At 50.2% G+C, this 18,221-nt stretch overlaps 1 protein-coding gene across 1 annotated transcript in view; it reads right to left on the minus strand.

Annotated features, from left to right (window-relative positions):
* Positions 1-6,069, minus strand: part of DGAT2 (diacylglycerol O-acyltransferase 2) — a 34,947-nt gene extending 28,878 nt beyond the window's left edge. The window contains exon 1 of the mRNA XM_003923484.3: positions 5,716-6,069. Within this exon, the coding sequence (XP_003923533.1) occupies positions 5,716-5,836 (121 nt within the window). The 5' untranslated portion in view covers positions 5,837-6,069. The remainder of the gene's footprint in view (positions 1-5,715) is intronic.
* Positions 6,070-18,221: the final 12,152 nt, after the last annotated feature.

Consider the following 18,221-nt stretch of genomic DNA (forward strand, 5'->3'; position numbering starts at 1 on the left):
CCCCAAGAGGCAGGGTAATGCCCAAGGTCACATGGGAAGCAGATGCAGGGCTTAGAATGGCTACTTCTGCTCTTACAAGAAAAGGAGTTGTATTTCCCATTTCTATTGATTTCCCCAAAAGGTTCACAGGTTTACCTCTCTGCATCTGCACCATAATCTGCACACAGGTTCTTACGACACTTCTGCTCATTCCATAGATGAGGAGACTGAGAGTCAGGAAGGGTAGTGGTTTGCTGAGGCTGCATAGTAGGTCAGTGGCCAAGCAGGGGCTAGACAGAGCCCAGGCCTGACTCCTGGCCCTGAGTCCTGCCCATGAGGCCCTCAAATTAGCCAGCAGCTCCACACAGGAGGCCCTCAAAGTGCTGAAGGCCAAGAAACTAACTGCACCAGACTCCTTTCCTATGAGCTCTCAATTCTTCCTCCTGCTGCAGACGTAGGTGAGCCACCACAGGCCTGAATCCAGCATCCTCTCTGTCTCTTATCTCTGGCTCTCACTACACTAGGACCTCAGCCTCGGTTGGTCACTCAGAGGCCCTGCAGTCAGTCAGTCAGTCTCTCCTATCCAAATCTCATGCCTGTATTTATGCTATTTCCTGTACCTGAATGTTCTTGCCTGTTTTGCTAATGTCTATTCATCTTTCCAGAGCCAGACTGAATGTCACCTCTTCCAGGAAGACTTCCCTGACCTCAGGGTGAGTAAGCTTCCCCCTCTTGCCTCTTTGCACTCTTTCCTGTCATTGCGCAGATCACTCTGCACAGTCATCTTGTTTACATCCCCCTGATCTCACTTCCTCAAAGGCAGGGACTGCAGCTGATACACGGAAGGTGCTCAATCAATAAACTAAAGGGTCCACATCCCAAGTCCCTACCTCAGTGAAGCCTTCCTGGATGCCCTAGAGCAGGGCCTGCCACTCTCCACAGTATTGGAGGCCTGTTGCATGTGTAACACAGGACAAATGGCAAGGACTAACATGAATGTCACAAATTCACAAAACCCTCCATCCTTGAGAATCTGAGAATTCTGACCCTATTTTCTAGATAGGGGCTAGATAGGATTGAGATCCCCAGAGAAGAAGTAAGCCCCCTAGCCATATCCCAGACAAAAGGCCTGGAATCCTGGCTCTCTGGCTTCTAATAAGCCCTGGGAAGTGGTAAGGGTGGCTATGGTGAGCCTGGCTCTGCCCGCTCGCCACTTAGCCATGTAGCAAGCTCCTTGCCAGACTGTGGGTACCTCAGGGCAGGGAACAGCTACAACCTCAGCACGCAGCATAGGAGGTTATAGGTACAGAGGAGGCCCAAGGAAAGCTCAAGGAATCATACGGAAGCTAAAAGCAGAGCTTCCTCCAAGAGGAATGGGGCAGTCCCATTAACGATTCCTTCATTCAACAAATAGTAAGTACCTATTACCAGTGCCAGGCACTGTGCTAGATCTTGGGGTCACAATACTGAGAAAGATAGACAAGATTCCCGTTCCCAAGGCACTGATGTTCTTCTTTCTGATTGTTCTTTTTGTTTTGTTTTGAAATGGAGTTTCGTTCTGTCACCCAGGCTGAAGTGCAGTGGTACAATTTTGGCTCACTGCAACCTCCTCCTCCTGTGTTCAAGTGATTCTCTTGCCTCGGCCTCCCCAGTAGCTGGGATTACAGGCATGTACCACCACACCTGGCTAATTTTTGTATTTTTAGTAGAGATGGGGTTTTACCATGTTAGCCAGGCTGGCCTCGAACTCCTGACCTCAAGTGATCCTCCTACCTCAGCCTCCTAAAATGCTGGGATTACCGGCATGAGCCATGGCACCCAGCCAACCAAGGAATTGATATTCTTTTTTTTTTTTTGAGACACTGTCTCACTCTGTCGCCCACGCTGGAGTGCAGTGGTCTGATTCTAAGCTCACTGCAACCTCCACCTCCCAGGTTAAAGCGATTCTCCTCCCTCAGCCTCCTGAGTAGCTAGGATTACAGGCACATGCCACCACACCCGCCTCATTTTTGTATTTTTAGCAAAGACAGGGTTGTGTTAGCTAGGATGGTCTCAATCTCTTGACCTCCTGACCTCCTGATTTGCCCGCCTGCCTTAGCTTCCCAAAGTGCTGGGATTACAGGTGTGAGCTTTTATGGGGAGACAATTGCTTAAACAGATAAGCACACATGAAAATTTAAGTAGTGATAAGGGCTATAAAAATAAAACAAGATGTGGTGGTTGAGAGTAGCTCTCTAGATGGGGTGGCCAGGGAATACCTCTGAGAGGAGACTGAGTGTTCTAAAGCCAGCCATGCAAAGACCTGGGCAGAAAGGCAGCATATTCAAAAGCCCTGAGATAAGACTGAATTGGGAGTCATACTGCAGGAACAGGAAGACTGCCGTGTGTCTACAGCATAGTGGGTGACATGGTAGGAAAGGAAGTTGTGTGGCAGTGGGGACTGTTCAGATGGGGCTTCCTTCATAGGCCAGGAGGAAGGGTTTGGAAAGTCTGAAGGGTGACTGGGTGTGGGGAGGGAACAACTGGCAGTTCAACTGGTAGCCAAAGCTCTGAGGAATCTTGGTTTCTCTAATCCATTAGGGCAGGCTGGGGGAGCCTCCTCAAAAAGCTTGAGAAGGGATAAGCTGCCACCCACATTATGGAGACCGCAGGGCAACCTTCACTCATTGAGCAAACTGCTGAGAACCTACAAAGCACAGAGCTCTGCCCTCAGCCCTTCATGGCCTCACCATCCTTTGGTTTAAGGAATCAGGCCACAGACTGGGAGATGGATCTGGGTTCTAGCCTGGCTTTGATAACCCTGGGAAAGTCCCTTCTTTCTGGGGACCCCAGTGATCCCATCTGCAACATGAGGGTTGGGCCAGATCCAGCACTAATTTTTACAACTCAAATACTTGCTGTTGAATTTGAGGGCGGGAGGGTGGAGGTGGGGCAGGATTTCAACACTGGCCATTGAGTCACCGAGCTTGCTAATACAACATTACTCTTGGCCCTCCGTTCCCAGCCTAGACGAGCCCTTGGTAACACAGCCCCAAAGTGGCCTCTGTGCAGCTGGGGAAGTGATGTAGATGAGGCGGGGAGCTACACCAAATTGGAGAGGGGAGCATGAGAGAGAACAATAGAGAAAGCATGAGAGGGGAGCATTGGAGAGAACATTCTATGTTGTCATCCTATGACTTTGGACTAGGTTAGGTGACTATCAACCCTCAGTTCCCAGTTACCCCCAACAATCTAGCCACTTAGTTTCAAGCACATCTATAGTGATGCAGGACTCCACTCTCACCCACCCCAGCCTGTTGCAGTCCTCAACAGCTGTCAGAAAGGACTCATTAAACAAAACTTGCATCCATCATCCCACTCCTGTTTCTAGCCTCGCTCTTTGAAGCCCCACACAACAAATCAGCTCAGAATTTTACTGGGACCACCATCATCTCATGCTGGGTCCTGTGCTGAACCCTGAGGACACAGACAGATATCAGAGGGCTCGTCTAAATGAAGAGTCCCTAGCCCAAAGGCAAGGATGAAGAATAGGATATATATCCCTCCTGTCCTGATGAACTCTGTAGCTTCCATGCCTGGCACAGGACAGCCCTCCAAAGATTAGGAAATATCAATACAGACTCCTGCTCCACCAGCATGCACCCACCTACCCACAACCCCACAGCTGGTCTTTTTTTTTATTTTGACCAAGAAACCAGATCCCAAGGTATCTATTTCAATCTCTCACCCATCACAGGACTTCCCTCCACAGAATCCATGGTCTCTCCTTGAATACTGTAACTGACAAGCTGTTCACCAGCTCAGAACAGTGGGACCTTATCTGCAGAGGCAAACTAGGCCACTGGGGAGTATCTTCAAGGACCAAGGATGTAGAAAGCAGGTCTAATGGAAATGCCCAGATAACAAAATGTGCTTCAGTGCCCTCCCCTACTCCACCCAATCTTTCACCAAAGTAGATCCCAGAAAGCTAAACTGACTGGTTTACATTTCATACCAGCCCTTCCTACATTCCATGATGTACATTCCTTGACCCCAGTTAATAAACAAAAAAAGTTTTCAAGATCTGATAACAACACGGAGAAATGTTTCTGACATGATATTAAGTAGCTTGGTTAAAACCAATTGCTAAAGTACAAGTTCTCCTGAGTTACAAACTCTAAGTCAAAAACATGACAGCCAGGGTCACTGGCTTCTGGGAAGACACAGCTCCTAGCCTGTGGATGGCAGAGCTGAGGGAATGGGATCTCCAGGAAGCACCACCATAGAGAACATTCCTATCCCACCACCTAGTGCAGAAACATCTTTAAAAGCATGAACACAGGCAAGTCCCTTCATTCCCAAAGGACATCAAAGGACAGAGGAAACAGAAAAGGACTCAAGTGAGAGAAGGGGCTGTCAGAGGCTACTGCCAGGGTGCAGGGGGCAGCTCAGGCTACTTGTCCCGGAGACAGGGTAGCAGCTGTGTATCTCTTCAAGGGCAACACGCAGCACCCACACCAAGAGAGGCAGATAACCACAGCGATAGTCACACAAGGACCAATGCCAATGCCCAGGTCACAGTTAAAGTGTGGTATGGCTGCAGGTGGGTTATTGCAATCACTAGATCATTATAAGTGATTCTGATTAACAGAAGAGAAACCTCAACGTTACATTAAGGGGGCGAAAACAAGATTCATAACTCTATCTATAACATGTCCTCAACTGTATGCATGCAATGTGTATAAAGAAAATAAGGAATATACTAAAATGCTAATAGGAAGCTATCTTTGGATAGTCGGTTTACTAGAAATTGTTTTCTTTTGCCTATAGTTTTCAAAATTCCCATAATTAGCAGGCTTTATTTTTATAACAGAGGTGGATGGAGTAAGCGACTGTTAAGTTACTAAAGAAAAATACATGTCAGAGAGGCTCAGCAAGCAGAATACAGACTTAGAAGGAGAGAGAGGCGCTTCATGCAAGACACACGCGGACCAGGACGGCTGTGATGACTTCCCAGGGTCTCCCGGGGTTAAGGTATCAGCTAAAGAAACCCTAGGCATGCTTCCTCCCACTTCAGTTTCTCCGACTCTAGGTAAGGGATGTGGGGGTTGGAACAGCTGCTCTTCCTTGCATGGGAAAAGCTCCGGGGGGTGGGGGTGTGTGGGAGGGGGATTGACTGCAACTCTGCCAATTCACTGAGGACCTCGGTTACCCTGGATGACATGCAGGGGCCTCCCCGCTGCGTTCTAGGCATGCCAGGCTCAGAGTTGCTGCTGGGTGGGCTCCAGAGCCTGGGCGAGAGGATGGGCGTGGGGCAGAGCAGGGCAGACACACCTGTTCCAGTCGGGCATGCCCCCGTCTGGTGGCTGTCTCAGGAGATTGCAAAACCCATGCCATCCTGCCCCATCCAGGGCACCTGGTGCAGGGAGATGGGAGGGAACTGCCAGGGGACACCAGCCACAGTGGGGGTTGGGGAAGAGTTCTCTAATATCCCTAATAACTGAGAAGGGTGGGTGGTACCACTCCCACTTCACGGATGAGGGAAATAAGCCGGGGGTGGTGGTGGAAAGTGATGTAACAGAGGTCGCAAAAATTGACGAGTGCCGGAGCGGAGAAGGAACATGCACTCATCAGCACCCACCAGCCTGCCACAGGGCCCTTTCCAGAAAATCTTCTCGCAGGTCCATAACCCCAGGACCGAGGCTGCCCAGGCCTTGGAGCCCCCTGCGCGGTGGCGCTCAGCCCGCAGACACTCACCCCATCTCCCAGACCCCTCGCGCGACAGCGAAGGTCCTCCGTGAGAGCGCTGGCTCGGGTCAGCCTTGGCCCGACGCTCGCCGCGTAGGACCCCGGAGTAGGCGGCTATGAGGGTCTTCATGCTGAAGCCCGCCCCGTCACGGCTCCGCGGGAAGCCGCCTCACCCAGCGCCCTTGGCCCATGCCCCGGCCGCCGGGGCCAGGGCTTCGCGCAGAGCACGGGGGCACCGGGACTGCGCCGAGACTGGGCGGCTAGGACACCGGCAGCTGCGCCGGCGGCCAGTGGCGGCGCGGCAGAAACAGCCCAGAGCCCAGCAGAAACGGCTGCCACGGCGCTGGCGTCCCGGAGCGCGGCACTTTATCACCTCACAACCCCGCGGGCGGTGACGCAGAGGGCGGGGCGGGGCGGGGCGGGGCGGGGCGCGGCGGGACTGGCAGTTCCAAGCCGCGGCCAACGCCACTTGCTCGCGGGGGAACAACGCCTGAGGCTCGGCTCGGCGCGGGCGCAGAGGAGGCACGGCAGCCTGCTTGGCGAGGATCTGGGGAATGAGTAAAAAGAGAGCAGCTCTGAGCCCTCCTTCTAGGGAGCGCGCCCGGTTATTCCCGCCGTTCCCTCAGTCCGCCCCCGGGCGCTCCCCCGCGGAGATTGGTACGGCCCGGCGGCCAGTACCTGGGCGGGGAAAACCGAGCACGTGCAGCGCAGGCGAGGGCGTACAGGGTCTCGGCCCTTTTCTCTTTTGGCTGGGCAGTGCTTTGGCGGCAAAGATGCGAAGGTCCTGCTTTTGGTCACTGGTATCAGGATTAGTTAGGTTAGGGCTGAGTGTCTAAACCACCCAAACTGCTTCTGGCTTTCTATCTCTTTATCAAGAAACCCCACAGAGCACTTATACCCTTCTGGGTGCTGGAGACCCAGCCAGATTAGCCCAGGTTCTGCCCTTGGGATGCTCACCTTGTGGGGGTGGCAGAGACAGCCACACACAGTCACTGGTGACAACAGCTGAGACAAGCGAGAAACCAGAGGGCTATGGAACCACAGAGGAGAGAGGACTCTGCCTTGGGGTAGGGGAAGTGGGGCTGGTGCATTTCCCAGAGAGGTTGGTGTACAGCAGTTTTGGAATCAGATAGACTAGGAGTCCAGTTCTTGCCCTGCCTCTCTTGAGCCTCAGTTTCCATATCTGTAAAATGGGAATAATAATTATTATTTTTGGGAGGTGCTTTGAGAAGTATATGAGATAAGGTACAAAAAGAGCCTAGGTAGTGTCTGGCACATAGAAAGCTTCCAGAATTGTTTGCCTATTAACGGGTAGGAATTTTGCAGATGGAGGATGTGAGGGCAAAGCAGAAAGATAGGCATAAAGTGTTAGAAAAGCCAGCATGTCTGGGGCAGGGCTGGGGACCCTGGAGTGGCTGGAGCCCAGGCAACTGTCAAAAATGAGGCTAAAGTGAGAGGCGTGGGTGCTTGAACTGAGGGAGGCTTGGAAGTGCCACTCTTGAGACATCAGGGTAGAAGCTGGGTTTTGGGAGAGCTTTAGTAGGGAAATGACTGGTCAGGTGAGTTTTAAGAGCCCTTAGCCATTGTATGGGAAATGGACAGGACAGGCTGTAGGCCAGGAGGGCAGTGGGGAGTCTGTGGGGCGGGGGGAATCCATGTGAGAGAGGACGAGCCTCTAGGCAGGGCAGTGATAGAGGGAATGGAGGGAAGGCCTTGTCTAGAGAAGAGCATGGGAAGCGAGATCCACCAGAATGTGGTGGAGCAACTTGTTGGATGGGAGGCTCGGGGAATGAGTGGGGACAACAAGCATGGCAGTGACAAGACAGATTTCTTAGGCATTGTTGGAGCAAGCTAGCTGTGGGTTCACAGCATAAGACTGTGGTCTTTACCATGTTCTCACAGGGAGAGGGAGAATGACAGAAGTTAACAGGCGCAGGGCAGCAGGTAATAAATGCCACTGGTGCAACCTAGAAACACTTCCATTTGTTCAGTCCTCTCGAGGCCACAGGGATAAGTCTCCCAGACCATGTCACTGGGCCCCAAGGCCTGAATTGGCCAAGAGTAGAAAGAAAAGCATCCCAGGCAGGGAGTCCGGCATGTGTTGAGGCCATGAGGCTGGAAAGATCTTAGTGCCTTTTAGGAAACTGAGGGTAGGCTAGTGGCATGCCACGTGTGGGGGATGGGGGAGACATGGAGACTGGTATGTGCAAAGGCTGGGAGGTGGAAACAGGTGTGGTTTATTTTTGGGCAAGGAGGAGTGAAGCCAGGAGGAGGCTGAAGGTGCCAGTGAATCCTGGCATCCTCTCCTCAGAGAGGGTGCTCTTGGAAGCAAGACTCCTGCTGGCCTTGAAGATCCCAGGTCAGTCTGTGGCTTGTGCCTACTCTGGAAATGTCTCCTGTGGAAGAGGCCTGGACTGGAACTCAGGGCCCACTCTCTCACCTTGGGCAAATCAGTATCACTAACTTGTCTAGGTTTCAGTTGCTGCATCATGAAATGGAGGTGACAGTTTCTGTTTTGCTGACTTCACTTGAGTATTTGAGGATCAAGTGAAATTATAGCATGTAAGAGTGTTACCACTGTGCTGTAATGTGAGACATCATTGTCTTAAATGGCAAGACTTGGAGTTGCCAGGCACAGTGGCTCAAGCCTGTAATCCCAGCACTTTGGGAGGCCGAGGCGGGTGGATCACAAGGTCGAGAGATCGAAACCAACCTGGTCAACATGGTGAAACCCCGTCTCGACTAAAAATACAAAAAAATTAGCTGGGCGTGGTGGTGCGTGCCTATAATCCCAGCTACTCAGGAGGCTGAGGCAGGAGGATTGCCAGAACCCAGGAGGCGGAGGTGGCGGTGAGCTGAGATCGCGCCATTGCACTCCAGCCTGGGTAACAAGAGCGAAACTCCGTCTCACAAAAAAAAAAAAAAAAAAAAAAAAAGACTTGAAGTTACCAAGGCCTTTTTGAAACATTCAGATCCCAAGTTCATCTCCTTCAGCACATTTTTGCTGTGCACCTTCTCTGAGCCCGGCCCTCGTTAGGACACCGAGAGTAATTGGACTTAGTCCCTGGCTTCGAGGAGACCCAATCAAGCGATGGTGTCCTAAAGCCAATGATCCTAAGATCACCAGGTTGTTGCAAAGAGTAACATGGAAGGCAATGCCAAGTTTGGCCTTTCCCCCTGTGCTGTCACTGTCTGCCTGCCTCTCCACGGGCCCAGGAGTTTCCCAAGGGCAGGAACTGCATCACTTTGTGTCCTAGTGTGGGCCTAGCTTGGCATAGATGCTTAGTTCAAGGTGGACTGCCCCCTAAAAAAGAATAGTAGAGTCATAGAGGAAGGGGAGGGAATGGTAAATTGGAAAGGTCAAGAAGAAGTGACATTGCCGCAGGACCTGAGATGAGAAGTCTGATTCTGTAAGGCACAGGGGAAGGGGAAAGGTGTCAGGCAGAGGTTATAGCATGGGCAAAGGCCTGGAGGTGGGAACTGTGAACATCCTGGTGTGGCTGGAAGAAAGATACAGGCAGAGGATGGGTAGGAAGTGGAGCTGGAGACAGACAGGAAGTGAGGCTGAGGACAGGGACCAGATCTGAACGGTCTTGTGGGTTCCGCCAAGAAGCTTGGACTTCATCCTGTGGGGGATAGACCAAAGGAGGGGTATGAGCAGAGAGGCACCTTGATTGGATTGGTGGATTAGAAAGATCAGCGGGGTTGGTGGTGCAGAGATGGGTGCTTGGGGAATAGGGCCATAAAATCTGGTGATCCCCAGCTTAGGCCCTTCCCATGTGGGAAATGTCTATGAGAGGATGCAGAGGCAAGTCCAAGGGCTGAGAGGCACAATTGCTTGCTTCTGTGCCATCTCACAGAGAGAACAACCCCTGGCATCTCAACTTCTAGAAGACTCCTTCCCCTTGGCTTTCAGCCGCCATGCCCACGGGTACTACTTAAACAACTTGGTCCAGATTGGATTTGGAAGGAAAACCAGACCCAAACTTAGAGTAGCCCAGAAAGGAAGTTTCTTGGCAGCTTCCTGTGCCCTGGGACTCTTTTTCCCCTGTGTGAGGTGGGACAAGGGTGGAGGGCTCACACCAAACTCTGACTTCTCCTGGTCCCCTCCCATGCCTCCTGACATCCCTGGACTCCTATAATGACCAGCCCTGCCCTTCCTGCAAGTGTGTGAGCAGGACAGCTGTGAGAATGTGTTCTATGACCTGGTTATCTTCCCTTCATGATCTCTCAACCCATGGGTGTGTTGGGTAAATCAGAGATTGGTCTAGTCGTGCCTCCAAGAAGGTCTTGACCAGGGTGGGCTTTGTGGTCCTGCCAAGAAGCTTGGACTTCATCCTGTTGGGGGATGGACCAAAGGAGGTATGTGATGAGAGGAACATCCATAAGGATGGCTCATCCTCGCACCACTTCAGTCACCAGTGTTGTAGTGCCATTGAGGATTGCATGCAGCTTTGTAGTTCATGGGGGGTTTGATGCATGCACGTCTGAGATACGTTTCAGTGATGGCAGTCTTAGCTCCTCCATTGCACACATCCTCGAGGAGGGTAAGTGGCCAGCCTATAAGGCAGGAAGGACATTTACCCTAGAAAATGCACAGGTAGAAAGACGGAAACAAACATGTGCCAAGCTCTCTGCTCTGTGCTGGGCCCTGGCTTGTGTGAGCTTGCCCAGTCCTCACAGCCACCCCATAAGCGGTGATTACCCCCACTCCTCTTCAGATGGGATGCGGGGAAGTGAAGTGACTTGTCCTGGATTACACAGGGAGGAAGTAGTAAAGCTGGAATTCACAGTAAATCTTCCAGACCCTCAAAGCTGTATGCTTTTCCTGCCTCCCAAGGCTGGGAGAGGGAGCACCTGAAACATCAGAACTACTGGACGGAAGCAAATTGCCATTCATTGCCTCCTTTACGCTCCCCCCACAGCCCTGTGAGATTAGTCCCATTTTGCAGTTGGCAAAATGAAAGCTCAGGGAATTAAAAAGCTTGCCACATGGGGCTGGGATTTAACCAGTTCTCCTGCCCCAAGGCTAGGGCCCATCGGGATTAAACTCCTTTCAGTGCTCAACTCACTTGGAGAGTGGGCGGGCAGTGTAGAGGCGGCCTGGCATGGCCCTCTAGCATATTATCCTACCCGCCTCCTTATTCGAAGGAATTTGCCAGCCAGAGCAGCTGTGTGGCATGGCTGCACCCCTCTTGGAACTCCTTGCTTCCATTTCCAAGTCCTCTACTGTCCCTCTTCCTGGTAACTTCCCCACATGCTGCTTGGTCATCAGGGGCCTGATGGTGTATAGTCTTGGATGGCAAGCAGTCTTGGTTTTTAACCAAGCTTTAGAAACATCATCTCCCAGGCAAGAGCACCTTTAACTGTTACCTCCATGGCACTCTTCCTGACTACCTCTGCCTTGTATTAGTCAGTGTCCCTGTGGGAATCAGCCCACCCAAATTGGGTAATCTGAGGACAATTTAATACAAAGACTGTTTGCAAAGATGAAAGTAAGCTATGACAAAACTCAAGGGATGGTGCAGTAGCCCAGGGCTGGTCACCTCATAGGGCGTTTGGCCTAAAGGACTAAGAGGAGGACACGACAGGTGCAAGGCGGGCAGAGTAGAGAGGGCTGCCGAATGGAAGCTGTGGCCTTTGCTGAAGGGGCACAGACAACCCACAGGAACCTGGCAGGGTCTCTGCCACTTCCTCCAGTCTTCTGCTAGAACTTTTTTTGTGTGTGTATGACGGAGTCTTGTTCTGTTGCCCAGGCTGGAGTGTAGTGAGGTGACCTTGGCTCGCTGCAACCTCCACCTCCTGGGTCCTGCCTCAGCCTCCAGAGTAGCTGGAAATTCAGGCACCTGCCACCATGCCTGGCTAATTTTTGTAATATTAGTAGAGACAGGGTTTTGCCTTGTTGGCCAGGCTGGTCTTGAACTCCTGACCTCAGGTGATCCATCCGCTTTGGCCCCTCAAAGTGTTGGGATTACAGGTGTGAGCCACCACACCTGGCCTGCCAGAACTTCTAATTGCGCAGAGGGAAGGCAACCTACAGATGCCACACAGAACATCCAAGGAGAGTATGAGTGGAGAAAGTTGGAGAGTAGAGCTGGGGGTAATGGGAAGTAGACAGCTCGTGGCCCTATGATGACCCTCCCCATCTCTGTGCTGGCATCAGACTTCCACCTTCCCTCTTTCAGAGCATCTGAAACTCTAAATGTTTATACAGTGGATTCTTCCTGTAGAGCAGGCGTCCCCAAACTATGGCCCCCCGAGGCCATTTATCCGGCCCCCCGCCGCACTTCAGGAAGGGGCACCTCTTTCACTGGTGGTCAGTGAGAGGAGCACAGTATGTGGCAGCCCTCCAACGGTCTGAGGGACAGTGAACTGGCCCCCTGTGTAAAAAGTCTGGGGACACCTGCTGTTGAGGCTCCTTGAGAGCCAAGTAGAATCTGAGTCTTCTTCGTGTCCCAGGGCCCAACGCTAGGCCTGGCCTGCAGAAGGGACCTGGGTGATGCTGGGTGGCAGGGAGGGAGGCAGGTGAGAGGAAGGGGAGAGGTAATGACGACACAGCCTGAACTGAAGGGGTGGCAAGGCAAAGGAGAAGCAAGGGTGGTTTTGAGAGGTGCTGAGCTTTAGAGTCTCTAGGACTTGATGGCATGGATGTAGGGCTGAAAGGAAGGAAGCAGGTGATTGAAGATGGATCCAGGTTTCAAACCAGAACCCAAGACTTCCAGAACCCACTGACTTACCAGCGCTAAGGTCAGGCCTTAGCAGGGCTTGGTAATGGCTTTTGGCCCTATTGTGTGACAGGTCTGGATGATGGTAGAGGAGAAGGCCAGGGCTAAGACCCTTGGGAGCAGCCCCAGCCCTGTTTTAGAAAGTTCTGTTGCAATGTGTACAGACAGCTCCCTTGCATCATTCTGCCTGCTCGTTTCTTACTCAACTTTTTCAAGGCCTTTTCCCTGCAGGAATGGGGGGTGGGATGAGAGCTGAGGAGGGGATATTACATGGAGAGCTCTCAGTACATTCATTTCTCATCTCCCCTTCCATTTGGCCAACTTTCCTGATGCTAGGTGCTGTGGGTACAGTTCTTGCTCCCCAGGGACATTCTGGGAGAAGAAACAGACACCTAAAATGACAATTATTATTCAGCAGTAATTTCTAGCTTTTTAAAAGCAGTGAAACCCTTTCTTCAAATACAGCCTTGTTTGGGAGCTCAAGAAGTGACAGGGATGACAGGCTGCTGGGTGGTCCCACAGTTCCTCTGGGTTTGCCTCTCACTTGCCCAGCCCACCCACCCTCATCTCCAAGGGTCTGTGGAACACAGTTTGAAACTCCCACTGTACAGAAGAGCAAATGCTGGGCCAGGAGGATGCACTGAAGACGGGCATTCAGTCGGACACCCCCTGCGCACTGTGGTAAGGCACCCTGATGGGCTGGGACCTGGTCAGACCCATGTTCCTGAGCAAGGGCACTGGACAGGTTTGTTGGTGGATCATTCTTATATGAATATACATGCCTAGACAAGGCACTTCTCCTGGTCCATCCACCCAGACCCTGACTTGGCCTCAGCCTGAATAAGTACCAACCTTGCCACATGTTAATGTTGCTTACTGTGTTCGAGCCTCAGTTTCCTTGTGTTCCATCCAAACGGGATTAAGTATCTTCCTCTTAGGGTTGTTGTAAAGACTAAAATAATAAATGTAAAATGCCATCTGGGTACTGTGGCTCATGCCTGTAATCTCACTACTCTGGGAGGCTGCGGCATGAGGATCAATTGAGCCCAGAAGTTGAAGACCAGCCTGGGCAACACAGAGAATCTCCATCTGTACCAAAAAAAATACTACCTAGGCATGGATGTATCTGTAGCCCCAGTTACATAGGAGGCTGAGGCCAGGTGAGGGTGAGGATTGCTTGAGTTTAGGAGTTAGAGGCTGCAGTGAGCTATGATCATATCACTGCATTGCAGCCTGGGCAACAGAGCAAGACCTTGTCTCTGAATGAATGAATGGATGAATGTAAAATGCCCAGCACAGGGCCCGGTGTATAGTACTTGACGTGTTGTTATCAGTACAAATATTATGATTGAAAATAAGGATTAGGAGGACAGGTTTGCCAGGAGATCTGACACCTTCTCCAAAGGGCTTTGAACAAACATAAAGGGAGACTGAAGAGTAAAAGGCCCAGAGAAACCGGCGGAACTAAAGGACGCTAGAAATGACAAAGAACCAGGCATTTTAGCATAGGAGAGGACCACACTTCACAAAGGAAAATGCAGTATGAGCAAGGGTCCTGGAAGGAGCAGAGGCTCAGTAATAGTAGCCTTAGTCAGAGGAAACTGGAAATTTGGCACACTTGACTCAGCATATCTTTCCTAAGCAAACGCCCCTGTGGCAGGCCCTGGGCTGCCCAGTGCAGAGAGGAGTAAGACCTAACATTGCTCTCAGGAACTTGCAATACAGGGGGCACTTCTGGACATGGACAACAGTAATACAGGGAGGAAGTTAGAGCTGTCAGTAAAAGTGGGTTCTGAGGGAATCAGGAACACTTTGTGAAGAAGGAGCGGGCAATGAACTGGGTTGTAGCTACCTAAATAAACCACTGTGCTATACTATGCTGTGGCAGTTCTCAAACCTTAGCAGAGGGCTGGTTAAAACACAGCTTGCTGGGTTCCGCCCCCAGAGTTTCTGATTCAGTAGGTTCTGGAGAGAGGCTGAGAATGTGCATTTCTAACAAGTTCCCACGAGATGCTGATACTGCTAGTTTGAAGCCCACATTTTGAGAAACACTACTGAACTGCTTGGCAGTGAGACTACAGTGGAGCATGGGACTGCTCTGCTGTATTAAATTGCTCCAACTGCATCTCAGAGAACCTGCAGATGACAGAAATCCATCACCTCTAGGGAATGCTGTTGAGATGGAGAAGCATTGGAAGACTGGAGGTGGGCTAGTGCCATCCTGATTTTTCCAAAAGGAGAAGCAGCAGTTTTCACAAACTACAGCAGGCAATCCCAGGCGTTAAACTTCTGTGAGTATTTACTGTCTGCCAGTTACTATTCTAGGTTCCTTACATGGACAGATTTAGTTAAGGCTTACAACAGTCTACCCTTTGGAGTAGATACTATATAAGTCCATTTTTTAGATGAAGAAATTGAGACACAAAGAGGTTAAAAAAAATGCCCAAGATCACACAGCTTAGGAAGTGGCAGAGCCAGGATATAAGCTGAGACAGTCTGGCTCCAGAGACAATTCTCTATAATGGCTGCAAAATCCTGGCGTATTCTGAGGTCAGTTGTATAACTGCATTCTTTTTTCTTTTGAGACGGAGTTTCGCTCTTGTTACCCAGGCTGGAGTGCAATGGCGCAATCTCGGCTCACCGCAACCTCTGCCTCCTGCGTTCAGGCAATTCTCCTGCCTCAGCCTCCGGAGTAGCTGGGATTACAGGCACGCACCACCATGCCCAGCTAATTTTTGCATTTTTAGTGGAGACGGGGTTTCACCATGTTGACCAGGATGGTCTCGATCTCCTGACCTCGTGATCCACCTACCTCGGCCTCCCAAAGCGCTGGGATTACAGGCTTGAGCCACTGCGCCTGGCCTATAACTGCATTCTATAAAGGATGTTCTGTGGCCCTCAAGAGAAAAAAAAAACAACAACAAAAAACAAACAAAAAAAACCCATGAGTTATCAGGAGCTAGGATTGAGTCACCAAGGAGGGTGGTATCCCTGCATCAGTTTTCCTTCCAGTGGCCTCACTGGATTCCCAAACTGGCCTAGAGCTAGGTCTGTGATATCAGCAGAGTCCTGAGCAGGGAGGTGACAAGCAGGCCAGTGCGGGCCCTGCTAGGGAGGAAGATCTGCCTCAGGTAGGAGTTCATTCTAGAGTAAAGTTTCCTGGTCATTCCAGGCTCCACCTCAGCCTGGCCTAATGGATTTTTTTTTTTTCAACAAGTGACCTGAATAAGGATGTTGACATGAGGCATACAGGAAACACAAAGAAAGGCAGAAAAGCAAATATTTTGGATGAGATAACTGGAATTAGAACACCTTAAAACCTGTAGAAGAATGTGAATCTGCAGGATGTTATTGACGAGAAAGAAATATAAAGTCAGGCTTTGGCTGGATGTCTCTCAGCCTCTTTCTTTGGTAACTTTGGCCTCCCCCGGGCTGTTGGCTATAGTGCGATAGCCATGAAACTGAATTTTTTTTTATTTTTAATTTTTTTAATTTTTTTTTTTAATTACACTGACCCTCCAAGAAAGATTGCTTGTGCTCATGGACACATGTAGAAACATGCACACTGATGCCTTCACCTCCAACAATGAGGAAACAGTTCTCTCCCTCTCTACAGCCTTGGGCCGTGCCATCTTGCATAGACAGCTGTACTAGCCTCTTCACTGGTCCCGTCTCCAGACTCCCAGAATGAGCTTTGGGACACAGAACCCAACCACTGTTTCCCATGGCTCCCCATAGCTCTTAGGATGAGGCCCAAGCTCCTTAACTTAACAGTCAAGGTCTCACATGATCCTGCCCCTGCCACTCTTTCCAGCCCCCTCCACTCGTCCACTGCCTCGCTCTGATGTGGGTCCAGTTCTCTAGCCCCATCAGGTCACTTGCCATGCTCCTGAACATGCTGCTTTTCTGCTTCTGGGCCCCTGCCCACACTGTGCTCTTAAACTCAAGCCCTTCCCCAAGCTCCCCACTTTTGACACCCTGCCCGTATGTCCTGTCTTGACACATCTTCCTCCAAGAAGCCTTCTTTACAACCATACCCTTTTTTAAAACTTTCATTTAAACTTTAACATTTCTGCTGCTTGCTGCACAGAAACAAAGAAACAAACAAAAACTAACACCAGGGTTTGAGCAGGAAATTTGGAAGTAGGGTCCTTCCCTGCTGGAAGTTCACAGCTTGGAGAAGCCACGTTTTATAGAAGCAGACAGTATGTTTAAATATATGTATATATATATATTCGAGATGGAGTCTTGCTCTCTCACCCAGGCTGGAGTGCAGTGGCTCAGTCTTGACTCACTGTAACCTCTGCCTCCTGGGTTCAAGTGATTCTCGTGCCTCAGCCTCCTGAGTATCTGGGATTACAGGTGCGCTCTACCATGCTCGGCTAATTTTTTTGTATTTTTAGTAGAGACGGGGTTCCACCATGTTGGCCAGGCTGGTCTCAAACTCTTGACCTCAAGTGATTTGCCCGCTTTGGCTTCCCAGAATGGAAAGGCGTGAGTTACCACCAAATAATTTATCTGTCTGTATTCCTCCCCTTCTACCTGACTGTATGAAGGGACAGTACGCCTGATTCTGATCAGATTCTGAGCTGATTCTGAGCAGACCTGGCACAGAGTAGACATCAGAAAACATTTATGGATTCCTCAAGGGTAAAGACTGGATCTTATCCGTCTTATTGCCCATTCCTCCTTCTGCAATCATGTGCACTGTGGGAACTTGGAAAATACATTTTAGCATCCAGTATCAACTATCATGATACCTAGAATGACTATTGTCATTCATTAATTCATTCACCCATTCATTCAACACATTTATTACATACATGCTCTTTGCCTTGCAACACCTGTGTAGGTATTAGAGTTACAATGGTGAGAAGAAAACTGACCCAGTCCCTGGCCTCCTGAAGCTTCTGAAGTTCAAGGTCAAACTGAGAGGAGGGAGTAAACTGCATTGGAGTTGGAAAGAGACCAGAGACTGATAGGTTAGCCCTGATCTTGTTCATAACACTGTACATGCATCTTGTTATTTAACCTCTACAGCGATCTTAGAGGTGTGAGTTCACAACAACCTTAAAACAGAAATGAGTAAACTGAGGCTTTGAGAATTAGTAGCTAGAGGGAGAGCTGGGACTTGAATCTTGGTTACTTTGATATCAAAGCCCTTGCTTGTTCTTATTTTATTTACCTGGGTCTGAATGGAAGAGAGGGTGGAATGGTGGCATGACAGAAAGAGAGAGAGAGACAGAGAGAGAGAGCCCCGTGTCAGATGGTGTCCAGCGTGGCTTAGACAGGAAGAAAAGCCTAAATGTGGGGATTTTCCAACACTGCCATTGGGCAGTCTCCAGAATTAAGTCCATGGCCACCATTTCTTATGTACTAGATGTTGAGAAACAGGATCAGACCTGAGATAAACCTGAGATTTTGAACTCGGTCAGTTAGCACAGTGTAGCCTCTGCCAGGCTAACCCCATTCACTTGAGGCTGGAGGCGTGTTCCCACAGCAGTTTGAACAGTGGGTAACCCACATTTCCCTTCACGGCTGCCCCAAGCCTCACAGTTAGACCAGGTGCAGATGTGGAAGAAATGACTTGGCCACTTCTGAGGGCCTCCATTAGGACATTTCATAAGATATCAAATACATTGGCACAGAGCTATTTATAATAGTCACTGGCTATTAATATCTGTAGGAGTTTTAGTGGTATCTCTTTTTCATTCCTAATATTGGTAATTTGTCTCTTTACTTTTTTTTATCCATCTGACTAGAGATTTATCCATTTTATTTATTTCAGTA

This window comes from Saimiri boliviensis, chromosome 6 (genome assembly GCF_048565385.1).
Source record: "Saimiri boliviensis isolate mSaiBol1 chromosome 6, mSaiBol1.pri, whole genome shotgun sequence".
Classification (NCBI taxonomy): Eukaryota; Metazoa; Chordata; class Mammalia; order Primates; family Cebidae; genus Saimiri; species Saimiri boliviensis.